The sequence below is a fragment of the Apium graveolens genome, chromosome 5 (assembly GCF_009905375.1).
Source record: "Apium graveolens cultivar Ventura chromosome 5, ASM990537v1, whole genome shotgun sequence".
NCBI lineage: Eukaryota > Viridiplantae > Streptophyta > Magnoliopsida > Apiales > Apiaceae > Apium > Apium graveolens.
Genome location: NC_133651.1, coordinates 232,700,843 through 232,721,175, shown reverse-complemented (window position 1 = coordinate 232,721,175; position 20,333 = coordinate 232,700,843). Strand labels below are relative to the sequence as shown.

General features: G+C 37.2%; 1 protein-coding gene across 1 annotated transcript in view; it reads left to right on the top strand.

Moving 5' to 3' along the window:
* Positions 1 to 8,777: 8,777 nt before the first annotated feature.
* LOC141660795 (polyadenylate-binding protein-interacting protein 12-like) overlaps positions 8,778 to 20,333 on the top strand; it is a 49,366-nt gene continuing 37,810 nt past the window's right edge. Inside the window, exon 1 of the mRNA XM_074467778.1 lies at positions 8,778 to 8,910. Coding sequence (XP_074323879.1) covers positions 8,778 to 8,910 — 133 coding nt within the window. The remainder of the gene's footprint in view (positions 8,911 to 20,333) is intronic.

Sequence of the window (20,333 nt, the reverse complement as noted above, 5' to 3'; positions counted from 1 at the left end):
GTTAAGATAAATATGAATGAGATTATAAACTTATGTTAAAAATGACAATTGGAAACTATTATTTATAGGCAAATATTTTAAGGCAACTTATCCCTTTGGATTCACATTTTATCCCATCAGATTTTGTGGTCATCCCTTTTGATTGACATCGTATCCCTTTGATTCAATTTTCAAAATGTTATCTGAATTAAAGCAGAAGTCGCATACATTCTTCTTCAAATAATTTGAATTGACTGCTGACTGTATGTATTGAAGTTTGTAAAAAATCATTATAATTGTATAGTCACTTTGGCACATGAATAAATACTGAACATGCAATTTGAAATTACTTTCTGTTATTGATAAGATATCAGTGGTTACTTTTACCAGTGATTTTGTATTGGTAACTTTTATCAGTTATAGTACATGCTAAGTCAATTGCAAGTCAGAAGCCCTTTGAATTCACTGCTTATCCCCTTAGAATTTTTGGTCATTCGATAAAAAAATTAATTATAATTGTATAATCACTTGAACACGCGAATAAAGATTTTACATCGCTTGTTGTTGTTACTAAGATTTCAGTGGTTACCTTTATCAGTGATTTTGTAGTCCCTGAAATTTATTTGTCGATAAATTTTGCGACGTAGCCCCTGAAATTTATTTTTCGATAAATTTCACTATATTATCACATCATCAATTTCTTGTTGGTATGAAGGAAATGTCTGTCAGTATTGTTTATAAATTTTTTGCCATATTTTATCACATATTTATTTTGTCACATCACTTTGTGATTAACTATTTCAAAATTGCAGAAGCAATTTGCTTTATGTTGTCACTATAATTGTATAGTCTTTAGCACGTGAATAAAGATTGAACATGCAATTCAAAATTGCTTGCTGTTGTAGATTAGATTTCAGTGGTTACTTTTATCAGTGATTTGTATTCTGTTGCGTGTCTGAATTACAATAAAGGTCATGAATAGTCTGTTACATGTTTGAATAACTTTTATCAGTGATTTATAGTTTGTTGCTTGTTGTTGCGTGTTTTAAAATATGAACTTGTTAGGTCCGTAATCAACTGTAGAGTGGGGATGAATATAATTTATGCAAATAATTCGATAAAGCTTTAACAGAAGCAACAGCTTTTATATTAATCTGATAAAAACTGTTACACAAGTACTCTCTCAAAGGATGAAAAATTATCCTTGAGAGATGCTAGGTTATCAAAAAGATATTACAATTCGTTAACGCAACTCATGAAGAGTAAACCTAATATGTGCTTATATAGTGCACAGTTACACAATCAATAAGGAATCATATTCTATTACAATAAGGAAACCTAATACATATCCATGTATGATTGCTTCTGAATAAAGTTCTCCACCACCTTGAATTCTGCAATCCTTTTCCTTCTCAAATATCTACTAAAGTGATTAAGTCCCGATGACATCAACTGCTGATCATCAAGTATTGATAGACAAGTATTGATGACGTTACCTTCAATAAGAACTGATATTAAGTCCTGATAGTTTATATCCTGATATCATCAATTATATCTAACAATCTCCCCCAACTTGTGCATTATGTAATCATGTACAAGTTCTAATTGATGATGTCAAAACTATCTAAATGCAAAAATCAAATAAACATATATAATCTTATAGACAGTGATTATCAGATTTTATTCTTCATTCTGAACTCTAACACAGTCTATAGCTTTTTCAAGAAAATTCTTCAGCGGATTTTCTTCCATTATGTCCAAATACCATTGCTTCTTCTGTTTATGTTCTTTCAGTTCTTCTGTTGATTCATCATTCTGGTAGATGGCATCCCTAAGGTCATGTAACTTTGAATTTCCAAGAGATAGATCATCCAGTTCCAGAAATCCAATTTTTTTTCCATCTGGATTAAAATGTAAGACTTGCCTTCCTAGACTCATTTCTATATTAGCTCCTCCAATAGGCATATCAACAGCATATTCAGTTTGATTAATGTACTTTAGAATGTAGTTTGATTTGTAAGTCATTCCTCTCTGCTTCAACTGTATCAGGTTCTTTATAAATGTAGACCATCTGGCAGTTACATGATTAGTTACCTTGATAATTGTAGAAATAAGTTCTAATTCGTACCATGATTTATCTCCCAACTGTTCTTGAGTCAACCTTAATCTTCTCCCAGACTCCAGAAAATAAATCATTTTCTCTCTAACAAGATCAATAACAATTTGTACTGATATGATCTTCTGTAAGTCTTCAAGCATCACATTGTCTCCAATTTCTATCAGATTTACATGCTTCCTTAGAATCAAAGCAGCACCTACAGATAGATCAACATTTAACCTTCCTAGACCACTTGTGATTCCAGGTTTTCTAGCATGAGAACTCCCACTGTAAATCTTCTTTAATGTTTCATAGGATTCTCTTCTAGGTGCAGGTTTCTTGCTTCCCCATAGTAACTTCCTTTTCTCTTCAAAAGTAAGTTCTGGCTTATCAGAGTTTATGTTTTCACAATCAGGATTTGATAACTCAGCTTGAATTGGGCTTGAAGAATCAACAACATGAGTAGTATCAAAGGTTGTAATTGGTTAAACAACAACATTAGCTTCTTCATTAACTTAAGCAGTGTCAAAATTAACTTTAGTTTCTCAGCCAAGTCAGCTCCATGAATCTTTCTTCTTTGATGAGCCTAACTAACCTTTTCTTCTTCAGCAATTTCATCAGTATCAAAAGCTTGAGCTACTGTATAGATTGGATCTATCAGTAGTTATGATTTAGGTGCCTTAGATACTGATTTCCTTTTAGTAGCTTTAGTTTTAGGCTTTGATGGCTTGGACTTCTCTCCTATCTTCTCTTTCCCCTTATAACTCCTGTCAACAGTTAAGATTTCTTGAGACATGAGAGATTTTTCAGTATCTGCTTGACTTACCTCCTTATGACTACCCCTTTGGTTGGTCTGTTAGAAGATTATCTTCATATGGATCTTGAGAGATAACAACATCAGTATTTTCTATCTTCATAGAATTCTTGAATTCTTCCTCCATCTGCTTTAGTTGTTCTAGATCAACTCCAGGATTTTCTTTCTCAAATATTCTTCTACTCACCTCAGAGTCAAATGCTTGAATCTTTGGGTCCTTGTAGAACAGAGTTGTCTTTCTGCCTTTTACTTCAAAGTTTGAAGATACTGACTAGCTTCCGTACCAGCTTGTATCTCCAGAATGCATTGGTTATCATCAGTAGTTGTGACTTTCAAAGTTTATTGAGTAGTTGTAGTCACAGTCAGTTCCTTTGATTGTTGAATTATCCTCTCACGTTTCCTGCTTCTTCCACCTTGTCTAGACTGAGACCTAATTGTAAGAACCCTGATTTTTGTAATATTTTAAAACTTCAATGAATAGTAACTGGAACTAATTATGTAATACGTATGGAGTTCATCACAAATATGAATAGTGGAATTTTGGAAATCCGAGATCATATTCTTGTTTATCGAGGAAAATAAGTGAATGTAAAAGCCGTCGGAATTCGAAGATTCACGATTATACTACGTGTTTTCGTATCTGTAAGGAATGGCGTAGAACCGGGAATACTACGTGGAATAAACATTATATCAAGGTTTTTCTATGATCAAGAGAAAGGAATAGAATTGGTTAAAGGATTATAAGCAATAAAAGAATTCACTACAAAACGAAATGTTATGCGGGTAAACTATCGGAATGAAACGACAATCGCATGTACGATAAATAATCGAATGAGAAATAAATTCCATGCAAGTTGGCCATGAAAAACCAAGCTAACTAGTAGTTAGGAGATGTAACTAGGGAATTAGAAGCTAACTAGAATAGTTAGTGGAATAGTAGTAGAATAGTAAGTGAATAGTAAGTGGGAGACAAGGAAGTACAAGGCCATACCTCCTCATTTCTACTCATCTAAAATTGTCAACCAAGCATTTTTTTGGCTGATTATTATGTCCATATATACACACTATCAAACACATCTTATACACTTCCACACTTTAACAAAAAAAACCAAGCCAAACCCCCCCCCCCACCCATCTCTTGCTCTCAACTGCTTCATGCAGAAAAGGAGAAGAACTCTCTTCTTCACTTCACTTCTCCATCCTTCCCTCTACTAAAAATTCTATAAAAATTCACAAAGCTTCCTTACATCCTAGTAAAGTTATGTCTATGATTTCATGGCCAAATTCTTAATGGTTTGTGAGAAACAAATTCTTGAAGTTCAAGAACTTTATGGACTGTTTTGACTATCATGGTTTCTTGGTTTTGTTTCTTAAGGATCTAGCCCTTCTAAGTGTTTTTCAAGAAAACCAATCCCTAATCATCTTAGTACTAACCCTCCTAGTGCTCAAGAAGGTATAACTTCCAACTCTTTAAAGTTTTAAGGGTGGGTTTAAGAGTTATTTATGATGTAGTGTCAAGATCCAAAAGTTTGTGAATGTGTGAGGTTGTTTTGCTCATATTCTTGCTAAGTACTTGAGTTTTTGAGTTGTTATGCTTGTATGTGATGCTAGACAAAGTATATAAGGTGTATTTGGGTAGATCTTGAGAAGTAAAAAGTGTTGTGTTGGTCATAAGTAGTGATTGTGTCAAGAACAAGTAGTAGAAATGGAATGTGGAGCCAATTACACTTGGTCTGTCTTCTGCAGTGTATTCGGCCATATAAATATTTGAAACTTGTGAGTAACTGGCCATGACTTGGTAGACCTTGATTTGTAGTTTCTGTACATGTGTGGATCGTCATGAGGGGATTTACGGTTTAGGAGTTATGACCGATTTAGTGTAGAGCGTTCATCCGAAAAGCCAACTGCACATAAGGCCACTTGCATGATGATTTTGAAAGGCTAAAAATGATTTCAGAATCTTGGAAAAATCATGATAATTAAATAATGCAGCAAGGAAGACTGTCCAAAAAGAATTTTAAGAAAATATTAATTTTTCGATTTTATAAAAATGTTTTAGTGAAGTGAATCGATAATCGCGTACTAACTAAGATCGTTGGTTATGGATTTTAGATCGCCAACAAAAGCCCTGAGACCATACCACTCCTAGCACTCGAGGCAAGTTTACGAAACCCTATCACAAATTATCCATGCTATATATATTGTTGTAATATTGATGCCATGATTTACAGTTTGAAAATATATGCTTGTCTGTGATATCAATACATTCAAATTATGCGATTGTTTAGGAAAACAAACTTCGTTTTATACGAGTATGAGAAATTGAAACGTAATTTTAATATAATACAAGATAGTGGGAGTCAGAGATATTTTAAATCGATTTAAATCCGGAACGAGCCGGACGCGAAAGATTTCTATTTCAATAAACAAAGTACTTTCACATAACATACATATTAAGCGAACGATTGAGATTTGATTTATAACTATAAGAGATAATCGAATATTCACTCAAGGGATATCCTATTTGATTATTTATTTATAAGTAATACCTAAAGAGTTACTAAAATATCCGAAAAATACTTAAAGAGATATTGAATTTTTTTTTAAATCAATTCACTCTATCTAGAACGTATGTAACCATTCAAAGGATAATTATAAGATGTAAAATCCTGTCTTAAGTATTTAATTGAGATTTTTATCAATTTATTGAACCCTTCTTAAAAATATTATGAGACCGTAAATATTTAATATTATGTACTTCTAAAAATCATTTAAAAATAGACATAGTTCCCAAGGATACTTTCTAAATTATTCAAAATTCTCGGAAGAGACCAATCATCTGAAACTTATCAAAACCTTAGGGAACTTAGTCTAGAGGCATAAGGGTTTTGCTTCCTCGCTCAATAAAAAATAAGTGAACAATATATGTAAAACTTTACTACAGTTAAGGGTTTGAAAATGATTTTAAATTCAAAACTCCGACAACTCCCAAGGATCAATTGAATTAAAAGTGATGAATAAATCATCTTATTTAAAGGTCAACTCAGGACGATCTATTCCTTCGATAAAGGATTTTGTGTAAATGATATAATTATTTTGGGACTGGAATGTGGCATGCTCGGCACGGAGAGGTATCGGGTAGTGACCAGGCGCGGAGTGGCGCAGTGTACAGTTATATGGTCTCTGTGACCATTGACTTTCGGACTTGCACGGAAATGGGCAACCATCGTGTAATGTCTTGATAAGCCCAAAGGCGGCTAGGTTTGTATTCCTTCTACTAGTAGAGAAAATTTCGTATTCGGCTGATCACCGGTACGTGGTTTATTCCAGTATAGTCCTGAATTCCCGACCTTGAATTTGGGGGTGTTACAGTAATGGTATCAGAGCCCTAGGTTATAAGTCTCAGAAACATTAGGGTAAAAAAAATGGTGAATCAACTGAATCAATGAACTAGAACTCACATAGAGTTCGTAGTCGGGCTACGAGGGAAGCACTGACATTAAGAACCCTTAGGGGTGATTTAAGTCTCCAAGGATAGTAATGTGTGTGTTAAATGACTTATAGCTACCCGATGTGTCAGACCCTGAGGCTGTAGAGGCGTATGAGAGAGAGCATGATGAGGCCCTTTTAGCTGAGACCGAGGTAGCTGACCCTGCCCCCACTGTGGGCTTGGAGGTATTCGAGTACCCGAAGACTGACCCTGAGGAGGATCCAGAGGAGGACCCCACTGAGCCAGACACTGAGATAACCCTTCCTGAGGATATTCCATACGGCAGCACTGAGGTTCCATCTCCAGAGATGATGAGGGTAGATGTGTATCAGAGGTCGATAGAGCGTTGGTTAGATCGGCTCTCAGCAGCCCAGGCTCGAGTCACTGAGCTCGAGAACGAGATGGGAGTAGCAGATTTGATGGATAGGATGATAGCTCTGCAGGCCAGAGTCACTGCACTAACTGAGGATTTAGAGGCGGAGTTAGGGGCAGCCACCCCAGTGAGGACACCCACCCCGCCCCCTATACCAGTTAGTCCCGCACGGACTGAGACAAACAATGGCATGGACCCTATTCTTGATGGTGTGGCAGCAACTCCTGCAGATTCCCCACTTCCACCACCCATACCAGTCATATCCCTAGCAGATCATGATTGGGTGGTAGGTCGCTATGCTACTAATCTGACAGTGGCCGAGGCCCGTATTGCCGAGCTGAGGGACCAGCTTTCCATCGAGCGGCACATGAGGATAGAGGCCCGAGGCAGGCGAGGATACCCCAGCGCCCGACGCGTGCGCAGGACCATTCGCCGCATAGAGCAGAGGACCATCGGTAGGATTCACCGCTTATCCCCACAGCGTGACTTGGTAAGTAAGCGCGAGGTTATCAGGGTTGTGGTCCACGCTATGAGGCGGATTCGTGATGTTGCTCGTGGCTAGTGGACACTTTTAGTAGTTGGTTATTGTTCCTCAGCGGTGGAACTTAGTTGTTTTGTGATAGTTGTTTTGGTTGTTATCTTTGACAGTGCCACCAGCTAAGGATTATTGTATTAAGGAAGATTGTACTTTTATTATTCAGTATGTTGTACCCAGACCTGGCATATGGCCAAATTATGTAAATTATCGTGTTGATTAGTTGCGATTTCTAGATTGTGGTTTAATCTTCTTTCATACCTGCATAATTATATACTGTCATAACGAATCAGGAAGCATGAGGATTGGCAAATGAAAATAACCTAAATAAGTTTATGTAACAGGAAAATGCCGCCAAGGAGAATAGTAACAAGAACTCGCCCGGCTGTATCTGGCGGCCAGGGCAGTAATAATGAACAAGGGCATCGAGCACAGACCCCGCCATTAAGAATTAATGAAGAACAAAACGAGTATGATGATGAGGACTATGAAGAATCAGAGGTTGAAGATACTCAGGGGATGGAAGTGCCAGTGAACCCTATGGAGTAGTTTGTAGAATTTCTGAGGCAAAACCTGCAACAGCAACGACCACCCCAGCAACCCCAGCAGGCCATGGCTAATGCGTTTAAATCTTTCAAGTCGGTCAAGCCCCCAGAGTTTCACGGTGTTGCTGACCCAGTTCAGGCCAGGGCTTGGCTGAAAGAGGTAGAAAAGACCTTTGAGCGAATGGGCACTGAGGAAGCCCACAAGACTAATTTTTCCACTTATCTCTTAAAGGGTGAGGCTAACTATTGGTGGGAAGCCAAGAAAAATATGGAGCCCCAAGGGATTGTTACTTGGGAAAGATTCACTGAGTTGTTTTTAAAGAAGTATGTCCCAAAATTTATGGAGATTCAGATGCAGCGAAAGTTCCTAGAGCTGAAACAAGAGAATATGAGCGTAGCGGAATATGAAGCTAAGTTCACAGAATTGTCGAGGTTTGTGCCACAGCTGGTGAGCACCGAAGAGCAAACGGCTGAGAGATTTCAACAGGGATTGAAGCAGTGGATTCAGAACAAGTCAGCAATTCTGGAGATAACTGACTATGCCACCCTAGTGCAGAAGGCCACAATAGCTGAAGCATGGAGTGAAATGAGCCAGAAAATGAAGCAAACTAAGAAACAAAAGTTTGATGGCCGAAGCAGGAGTGTGGGAGGGGAGAGCTTCCCTAGTAAGTTTTTCAGGGGGACGACCTCCCAACCCAACCGCAGTACAGGATTCTGGGGATCAGGGAGCGTGAGTGTGGCCCGGAGCGGGAACCAAACGGGAATGTCTTATCATAGCCAACCACGACCTCCTCTGCCAGAATACAAGAGCTGTGGTAAGAGGCATTCTGGGCAATGTATGCAGAAACCGGTGACATGCTTTAAATGTGGTAAGGTAGGGCACTATGCCACAGCTTGTATCCAGGAAGCGGCTAAGTGATTTCAGTGCGGAAAGACAGGACACATGAAGAAGGACTGCCCTGCGGCAGCCCAAGCTAGCTCGAGGGGTAGTGTAGCTGCATCTAACAGAGTGCCGACTGCCAGGACCTTTAATATGACTGTGAAAGATACCGTAAGGAACACCAATGTTATAGCAGGTACGCTCCTCCTAAACTCCAATCCCGCCAATGTGCTATTTGATTCTGGAGCTACTAAGTCTTTCGTATCTAAGAAATTTGCTGAAAAATTGGGCTTAAAAGTGGAACCTTTGAAAGAATCTTTCCAAGTGGAAATAGCTAATCAAGAGATTATCCCTGTAAATCAAGTTTATGCTAACTGCAACCTAGAATTATGTGGAGTGAGATACTCAGTAGATTTAATTCCCTTTCGAGTAGGGGAGTTTTCGATGTGATATTAGGAATGGATTGGCTATCTAGAAACCATGCCCAGATTGATTGCGAGGGGAAGAAAGTAAAATTGAAAACACCTAGTGGTAAGAGTATAATAATTAAGGGGCAATGGCAAACCAAGAAATTTCTAACTATGGTGCAGACCAAGAGACTTTTAAGGCAAGGATGTGAGGCCTACTTGGCTCACGTGGTGGATACCAAACGAGAAACCCCTGAGATCCACACCATACATGTAGTTAATGAGTTTGAGGATGTATTTCCCAAGAATCTTCCCGGACTACCCCCGGATCGGGAGATAGAATTTGCCATGGACTTAGCTCCCGTCACGGCACCACTATCAAAGGCCCCGTATCGTTTGGCCCCCGTCAAAATGAAAGAGTTGGCTGATCAACTGCAAGATCTATTGGATAAAGGAATGATTAGACCGAGCGTGTCCCCTTGGGGTGCACCCGTATTATTTGTGAAGAATAAGGACGGCAGCATGAGACTGTGCATCGATTATCGAGAGCTGATGTAACACCCCCAAATCCGGGGTCGGGGATCCGGGTTGTCACGAGTTCCATTTCCCTTAATAACACCCAATCTTAATAATTACTCAACTACTCTGTACGGTGACCCCACAATAAACACACACACCACACGTTATAGTCTCAGAGATGAACATCCAAAAATAACCACAAGTCATTTTATTTCACAATTATCTGCCAATACACCTTAAAAGGTTTTCTGAATAAATTTACATTTTCTTTGCCATTATTACAATTCATAAATATACATAACTCTGGTACATCAAAAGTTGAAGCCTAGTCTATTGGTAGTTCCCTACCTCAGCTACAGTGACTTCAATGCCTATAGGAAGCTGCGGAACGCTTCCTATCCGCTCGCGAATTGGGAGCTTGGTCCTGTTCATCTTGTCTATCTGATGTTGTGTGATGAAAGAAGAAAGCAAGGGTGAGCAGCAAGCCCACCAAAATAATATGTATAATGATTAACAATATATGAGCCTTCTCATAGTACTCATGAAAGTCTTGGTCAAAAGAAATGAACCAAGTTTGATATTTTAATGCGATGAAGTCGCAAAATATTTAGTATATATACATATATACTTTTCAAAATCTTGGAAGTCCTCTTCCATGCATAATATACACAAAGTTACAGTTTATAACTGTATAAAAATATCGTTGCAAGGTGATCTAATATATCTAACCTTGTCTCAATGTTTTTCTGAAAATCTTTGTCATTCATAAGACAATTATTAACTAGATATAAGTTTAAAAGATGAAGTTACCAAATACTTCACTACACTTATATCATTTATAAAGCTACTTGAACTACCACTGTTCAAAGTATAATGAGTTTTTACCAGTTCATCACATAGATGAGGCTACAAGACAAGATTTGAATAGATTAAATCTTTAAAATATTATTAAAGGAAATGAAGTTATGACATACTTCATAAAGTTCTGATATATATATATATATATATATCCACATATACATCTTCCTTTATACATTTCCTGAAAACCTCTGCCATGTAAAGTATGAACAGAATTGCAATATCCAATAAATTTAGAAAGGAAAAGAATTTTGGCATAAACCAGATATCTTGCTGATCAGGCAAAGATACCCATAAGTAACCTTTTCTACTAGTAGATGGACGAATTCCCCACTGGTCATCACCCTGGTCGTAATAGGACCTTATGTTGGACTGCCACTCAGCCACTTATGCATTTGATGGACTCCCACTGAGCCACTTACACTATCATGGACGCCCACTGAGCCCATGTTGCTTATGCCGACTCAATAGATGGACTTACTTCCCGAACGTTGGGTAAGTAATCAATTCATTTACCAAAACTGCAACCTTGTTGCAAATATAAAATACACCACAGAGCCGGATCCCTCAGGTTTTGAGCGAGTATTTAAATCCCCTTAAAAAGGAAGATCTTAAATATAAAAATGAGTTTTGGGATCCGCTCTAACTTTTAAAAATCATTTTGAAGACTCGAAAACTTTTTAAAGAGTGTTAAATAATCTTTATAAAAATAATTGAAGTAGAAGTATTAAAACTTATACTTAAAACGAGTATTAAATAACCAAAGATATACTTATACGAAAGTACTATCTTTATTTGAATAATCAAAAATAAGTTTGATTATCGACACCTTATTCTTTAATACAATAAAGAATATTAATAAGTAATAAGCGGAGTCATAATACCTCGAATGAATATTATAAATAATATTCATAAAATAAAGGAGTCATACATCCTCAAATGAATATCCAAGTAATATCCAATAATAATATAAAAGAGTCATAAGCCCTCGAATAATATTCAAAATAATATTCATAAAATAAAATAAAGTTATCGAATAAACCTTATTCGATTAATAGTTTTGAAAACTATGACCATATATATATATAAATATATATATATATACGGAATCTACTCGGGATCCTCGACTCCCGGTTTTAGAAAATGTTTTCACCTTTGGGTCCCTATACTAAGGGTATATGCAAATTACCGTTATTCTCTAGCATAGGTATTATCAACTGAATCAACAATTATATATGGCAAGAATACGAAACAGGCATGCATATGTACCATATAACATGCTACAATATATCGCAAGGATCTGCTATAACAAATATGCATTTAACGCAAGATCATGCATATACACAAATACATCACAACAACAGTTATAACGGGTAGAAAACTTGCCTGAGCGACTTGGGGTGATAAAAGGCTCGGGATGAGTTTGGTAACCTATAAACAACAAGTAAGTTGGAATTAAACCAAAGTCACTTGTAAATCTATACTTTAACTAACTTAGACTCTAACGCTTGTTTTGCGCTTACTGATTCTCTTAAGTCACTCGAGTACCCTCGGCTCCACCATTTTTAATAATTTAACCTTTACGAGTTTTAAGGCGACTCCTTCGCGAGTGTCTTACCAACTGCCTAACACACTTACCATAAATGTTTCATACATTAATTAACCCTTTTTGGTCTTTAACCTATGTTTCAAAGTAAGGCGAGGGGAAAAGTTTTGTTCGCGAAACACCGTTACTTGAAACGGTCATTTCTCCTAAACCGTGCATCGGAATCGAACGAACTACATATCAAAACGAAGCTCGTAACACGAGCTATCTAGACATGGCAATGGTCATAATCTAGCAGGGGGTTCTCAGGTCCTAATGTTATGCACAGAAACAGTCTAAAGAAAATCGGACGTTACGACGACTATGTTTACGCGATTTCCCAATTTAAAACCATTCAAAACCAACCCAATTCAACCTCAAATCAAACATACAACCAACATCCATCCTTATCACATCATATCAGCCCCAACCAATTCAATTTTAACCTTCATACTTATGCCTAAGCTTGAATTTAACTATACTACAATCTTTTAACTAAAACAACAACATTTACCATTCCATTTCAATCCCAAACTCTAAATCACAAACATTATGCTACAATATCACCCTACTAATCAAAATCATCTTATAATACATAGGAATCTAGGGTTTGGAGATGATATACCTTCCTTGAAGTGGTGGGAGGAGCTAGGAAGCCTTAAGAAGCTTTGAGAAGTCTTAGGAATGCTTGGATCTTCAAGGAAATCAAGAAAAATTTCAAGTTAAAAACTTGAAAACACTATTCATTGTCTTCTTCTTTGATTAAATGAAGAATATTGAGAAGGAATTGATGGCTTAAACTCATGATATAGCCCTAACTAAGCATAAGGATGATTAGGGAATTAACTCACCAATTTAGGAGGCTTGGATCTTGAGTTTTGAATTTCTTGCCCTTTAAAATGATAAAAAGCCGAGAGCAAAAGATGAACAATGCCTTGGTTTCTTTTTTGATTTTGATGAAGAATGAATTTGCTTGGCTTGGTTGATTTGATTTTTGTGTTTGTTTTAGTTAATTACCTAGTTGCCTTTGATTTTGTGTGGTTAAAAAGCCACCACATCTCCTTCCTTCCCATGTCATGCCTATGTCATGTTGTGATGTCATCCTTCCCTCTTTGTCCTCCTCTCATTGGTTGGGTGACATCACTCTCTCTAATCCCTTTGATTAACTTCCTAATTGTTTGCCTAATGACCGCTGATCTGTTATACGGTTCGCTTAACTTTCGTTCTCGTTTATCGTTTGAGGGATCATGCCCGGGATCTTATTACTTAGGTTCCCTTAACCTTTCTCAATACATTATATTCCTTTTTATGATCCTCTATTATAATCCTTTAATTTAAATCCTTTTATCCTGTTAACTTATACTCAATTCTTTCCGTATCTATTGGATTTCCGAGAAAAATCAAAGAGTTTGAATTTGGATTCTGACGATCTTTACATACACTTATATCCCATATAAAGTACTAATAAAATCTCAGAATATCCATATCAGAACCCCTACATAGTGTGGCATGAAAAGTTTTCTCATTCAGCAAAAACACTATTCATAAGGGTTTCAAAATTTCAAAAAAATTGGGGTTATTACAGTCTCCCCTCCTTAAAAGGATTCCGTCCCGGAATCAGATAGAAAATGAATAGGGATACTCTCTTAGCATTGCACTTTCTAACTCTCGAGTAAATTTTCCCACATTGTGGTTCTACCATCAAACTCCGCCTAGTTTGATAACCCTTCTCCTAAGTACTTGTTCCTTTTCACTCTATAACCCTTCCTGGTTGCTCCATATAGGTTACGTCTGGTTGCATGTCTATGCGCTCATATGTCCCTATTTATCTGGCATCCGAATTACACTTCCTTAACATTGATACGTGAAACACGTTATGACTTGCTACATGTTCTGGGGTAAGGCTAGCTCATACGCTAACTTCTCAATACTTCTTAATATATCCAAGGGTCCGACAAATTGTGGACTTAGCTTTCCGTTCTTTCCGAATCTCATCAATCCTTTCCAAGGGTTTCCAAGGGGATACCTTTAACAACACTAGGTCCCCTACTTCCTATTCTTTGTCCTTTCGTGTCAAATCAACATACTTCTTATGTCCATCTTGGGTTACTACCAGCCGTCCTCTAATTAGATCTATTATATCACTGGCCCTTTGGACTACTGCGGGTCCGAGCATCTTGCGCTCTACAACTACATCCTAACATAAGGGAAATCGATATTGTCTTCCCTCAAGGATCTCATAAGGCGATATCTCAATACTGACATATGATCTATTGTCGTAAGATAACTCAATCCGCATTAAGTGATCATTCCAAATTCTTTCAAGTCTATTGCACAGACTCTCATTATAGTTTTTAGCATTAGAGCTTTTGCTTCTCAATACCCATTCTTTTCCAGTTCGTAATCGCTACTACCTTCTGTTCCTAATATTATACGAGTTATAATTTTGCTCGCTAGCGTTCTATAACCTTTTAATAACCACATCAACCTTAGTATCACGAATGTGTTTCCATTCCGCATACTACCACCACTTTATTACTCCTTTTTCAGTTGTTTCTATTTTCCAAAATTTGATCAATCAAATAGAAGTAACGGAATTTGTTGAGAGATCACTATGATCATGAACACTTGTTATATCGCATAGTTAGTACAGAAGGTGGCCAGCCTTTAGTACTTGACAAGCAATTAAACAATAGCTGGTATCCTACTCGGCTTCTATCACACAGATAGATAGTCATTCGGCAATACCTCCCCTTCTGGAAGGGTTGTTCTTCTCAGTTTACATGAAATGAAAAGAGAAAAAAGAACGAACTGAAGAGAATTGTATATATGAAAAAAAATATTGCCATAAAATATCTGGGTTGGAACCTACCTCTGAATTATAGAGGTTTGTCATAGGAGAACAAAACATATATGTATATATATCAACATCAAGTATTATCGCATCGCATTTCACATGCTTAAATATTTTTGTTATTCCGTCCATCATTCTATGGACCCATGCTCTTCCTCGAGCTTATACACAATCACCTTTGAAACTCCTTCGATACCGAAAATCGAACCTGGGATCTCATTCTAGACATCATCGTTACTTGAATTCTATGCTTGCACCGTAACCTTCCTCGTATAATAATACGATTCTCTATTGATAAGAAAGAATAAATAATCAATAGGTAGATACTCTACTTAATTAGTCTATCAATGATAACTTATACACTACCACGACCCGTTTAGTGGTACTCAATCTCAACATCCATTCCAATACAACTCTCACGGTTGTAACCAGCTCATTACTCGCAGAATCATTGCTGCATTACTATGGTCCACTACTGACCTATTGTCGTCATTCACGTTCCATGAAATCTTAATATCTAACCATACAGAGTCCATACATCTCGTATCAAATCCTTCTAAGGAGGTAACATAATCACCATTCATGATTCATGAAGAACACTCCTGATCCTGACATACATACATGACATGAAGCAGATAAAATTGCAGAAGAGTTTCAATCAAGGCAACGATAGCAGGTTAATACCATTCTTAATCATATGCCTTCAATAGAAGACTTAACTCAAAGGTTCGTCTAGTCCTTTTTGAAACATGGTCCTGGATTATCTCAAGATAGGACCTTCTAAGATAGATAGCCCGTTCATGGCGATTACACGAATTAAACCTTTACCAACTACTATTACGGTTGGGTATTGCACAGTCATCAGAAGGAATGTCAATCTTCCAAACCGTAATACAACCTTCCCGGCTTCAACCATCATCACTGTATTCCTTTGGCACACGCGCCTATAATTATCCTCTTACCTTTAAAGTGTCGGCCACCTCTTTGGCCTTTCCTGATAGTAAAATTTCCTTACAGTCAACGTCATTTTAACCACCTCCAAATAATTTTCTACCTCATTTCAATCACAGCTTATGTGAAAATGATTTTCTTTAATATTTGATGAGTAAATAAAAAAAAATATCACCATTTTTCCATAAGTTATTGCCTCAATCTTTAGAGGTTAATCACTGTCACGACTGACTCTCAATCATACTTAGAACATCTTTTATCTTAGGTCCTAATTGCCCTGAACAATTTCGACCTTTACTGGTTCGATTCATACTTTCTCGTGGTTTAACACGTGCCTCACTTGGAAATATTATAATTATGTCATATTTCCTTTATCAACATTTCTATTCTTGAGAATTTTGAATATTACCTTTCTCCTTGTAAAACCTCTAAGGTTATCCTTCAATCGTTCCTCCTGTATTCCCTAGATACAGGGCATATCACAATACCATTTACTAATACTAGAACCATTGTCTATATTCTTCTGAAAAATTTCTCCACTGATTCTTAAAGGTTGTTGTTACCTTAACCCTTTCCCAGTCATACTGTCAAAACTCATACTGTCCCTATTAAGGGTGACATGCCAACCTTTATGCAGTCCCCTAGGATTCATTTTAAGTTACCAATGTTCTATCCTTAATTCCACCTTTAAAAGGTACCTGCATCCTTCCATGGATAAATCAAGTCATATATCCTTGATAGATTATCTTATTCATCATTCCCACCTCGATAGTCTATACCTAACTTCATAATAGCATCCTTATTCAAATTGAGGTCAATCCATATGGCCTCCAAAAGATAACAATGGTCATCAGCTTTTCTTTCCTGATTTGGTAATGATAACATGGATGTTCTGGAAGATATTGGTCATGTTCAACGTGAACTTCTTCTTAATAATTCCTTATTTACTTTTGTTGTTTATCTCAACAGTCATCTCAATGTTGGGATACCTCTCATACCTGGTGTCTCCCTTTCTGAGTATCGAGCCACCGGTCTTACATTTCACATTATTCAAGGTCACTTCCTTCATCCAATTTCCCTACTTTCTTACTTTCTTGTCTCCTTAGTCTATCCGCGTCTCATTATTTATCCTTCAAACTATCTCAAGGTTTCCTCAAATCCTCCCAACTTACAGGGGGTAAACTATATGTATCTCTTATGCCTTCAACCATCAACTTCAACTCATGGTGAATCACCCTCATCCTGATAAATGCATACTTTTCTATGTCTATTGCTACGAGTCTTTAGGGTTTCCTCATACCCAACTCCTTTATCATACCTCAAACTCTATTGCCCTTGTATTCCTTTCCACTTCAGTTTCTTTTTTTTTCCTTTCTCTTATCATTATTTCATGAACCAACACAACATAAGCATTGAATTCAAACATCCCGTCATTCTGGATTCGTGTCCTTAGAACGAATCTTGACAACTTTTACAACTTAGATTCATAATTCATCATACTCGTCTGTCTTTGATCTGGCTCTAAAGCTTTTACACTATCTCCTTATCTTTGGGAATTACTTTCCCGAAAATAATTGACTGAACTTAAATCAGTTTATATAATCTCTTGCTCCGTGCCTTCCTTGGTCTTTCACCAGCGGGTGGTCTCTTTCTTAGGAGGGTAAGTGACAAAACAGTCTTTTGTGGTTCGTCAATCATTCAGAATCTCAAATGATTCATCTATTTCCTTTAGCCAGGCTCTTGCCTCGACTAGGTCAACCTGTTCCTTGGAACTCTGAGAGCTTAGAGACTTAAAGGTCCTGAAAGAATTTCATACCACATTGTTTCCTCAAGGTGGTGGTTAGGGGTAAAAGTATAAGTTCTGTTTAGACAGGTCCATAAATTGCCGTATAGGGGTACCATCTCGGGTCTCCTTTCCTTACTCGACTTTCTATTTCCTTAATATGAAATGTTTCATCCTTCTCCCATAATCGGGGTTATCTTATACATTAAAAACCTTGTTTTCCACTCTATTATGTTATGGGTTCTTTCTTTCTTGATGGCAACCTCCCTGACTATCACATTCTGGGTTTGCCCTAAATCCTATTCCTTAAACTATGGCTCTCATCTAAGTTCTCATCCTTAAGCTCTTGAACTTTCGGAACCCAAATTCTATAGGAATACCTCATTATTCCCTTATCATCTTTCTCGGTATTAATCTCATATTTATTTGTTGGCTCTCTGCCTTCATTCATCACCTTTTTCTGGCACAATATGCTCTTTTCCAATAATTCGGTCTCTATTGCAATCTCAAACAGCTTTTCGGTACCGGCTCCGGTTACCTTCACTACTATTTCCATTTTCTCAAAATCTCTTATCAATTCTCCCAAAGACATTATCATCTTGAGTCTCTCCTTTTTACTAAGGGCATCAGCCACCACATTGGCTTTCCCCGAATGATACAGAATCTCCCAATCATAATTCTTGATTAGCTCTAACCGCCTCCTCGGGCGTATGTTGAGCTCTTTCTACGTAAAAATGTACTAGAGCTCCTATGGTTTGTGAATCTCACACTTCTCTCCATACAAGTAGTGCCTCAAATCTTTAGGGCAAAACTATTGCCACGAGCCCAAGCTCATGGGTGGGGATATCGAATTTTAAATTCCCTTAATTGTCTTGACGCAGACGCGATTATCTTGCTGTGCTATATAAGAAGCACCCTAATTTCTTATGCGAAGCGTCACTTACAAATCACAAAATCTCCTTTTTCCATCCGGCAACGCCAACATAGGGGCCGTCACCAACCTTTGCTTCAGTTCTTAAAAGCTGTTCTCGCATTTCTCTGTCTATTCGAACTTCTCAGTCTTATGAGTAAGCCGTGTTAAAGGGGCTACTATCTTTACAAACTTGAACGAACCTCCGGTAGTGACCGACCAATCCTACCTCTCGTAGTCGACCTAACCATGGTCATCAATTCATCAGTGGTCCTTTATTCATTCTTGTCAGGATCCTCCTCAGCAACTATCCCTTCTAGGACAACATCCTCAACCGCTACATCCTCAATATCAACATCATCCGGTCCTGCATTAGGACACTCTATCGGATCCACAATCCAATCTCCAATTAGTAATAAACATCAACACGCTGTTGCTCCTCAACCTCAGGGTTCGGAGTCCCGCTACCATCTACGATAACGAACTACGCTTCTATCACGATATTTATAAGGGTTCCCATAAGGGTTTTAACTGTCAGTACTACGTTAGGTAGCCCGACTATGAACTTGGCAAGAGTTCTTATTATCTTAGTGAACTTATTATCTTAACGTCACATCATCTCTGAGGTTTATAATGCTTAGCTCTGAAACAAAATGAATATTCGTTAGAACATAAAAAAAGAATATGATATTTAAAAATAGAAATTTAAAAATAGAAATATTAAGATGCTTAGTTAGCTAAAAAAGCAAGATATACAAATGAAAAATAGACATTTTGAAAATTTTCTTATTCGCGAGGAGCTGGATGAGAAGAAACTCTCATGTCCAGTTCTGTAGTAGAGATGGAATTCAGAACCAACCATCAACTATAACCCCAAAAGAACCAGATTCCGTAAACAACATAGAGGAAGAACCACTTCTGTAACACCCCCAAATCCGGGGTCGGGGATCCGGGTTGTCACGAGTTCCATTTCCCTTAATAACACCCAATCTTAATAATTACTCAACTACTCTGTACGGTGACCCCACAATAAACACACACACCACACGTTATAGTCTCAGAGATGAACATCCAAAAATAACCACAAGTCATTTTATTTCACAATTATCTGCCAATACACCTTAAAAGGTTTTCTGAATAAATTTACATTTTCTTTGCCATTATTACAATTCATAAATATACATAAATCTGGTACATCAAAAGTTGAAGCCTAGTCTATTGGTAGTTCCCTACCTCAGCTACAGTGACTTCAATGCCTATAGGAAGCTGCGGAACGCTTCCTATCCGCTCGCGAATTGGGAGCTTGGTCCTGTTCATCTTGTCTATCTGATGTTGTGTGATGAAAGAAGAAAGCAAGGGTGAGCAGCAAGCCCACCAAAATAATATATATAATGATTAACAATATATGAGCCTTCTCATAGTACTCATGAAAGTCTTGGTCAAAAGAAATGAACCAAGTTTGATATTTTAATTTGATGAAGTCGCAAAATATTTAGTATATATACATATATACTTTTCAAAATCTTGGAAGTCCTCTTCCATGCATAATATACACAAAGTTACAGTTTATAACTGTATAAAAATATCGTTGCAAGGTGATCTAATATATCTAACCTTGTCTCAACGTTTTTCTGAAAATCTTTGTCATTCATAAGACAATTATTAACTAGATATAAGTTTAAAAGATGAAGTTACCAAATACTTCACTACACTTATATCATTTATAAAGCTACTTGAACTACCACTGTTCAA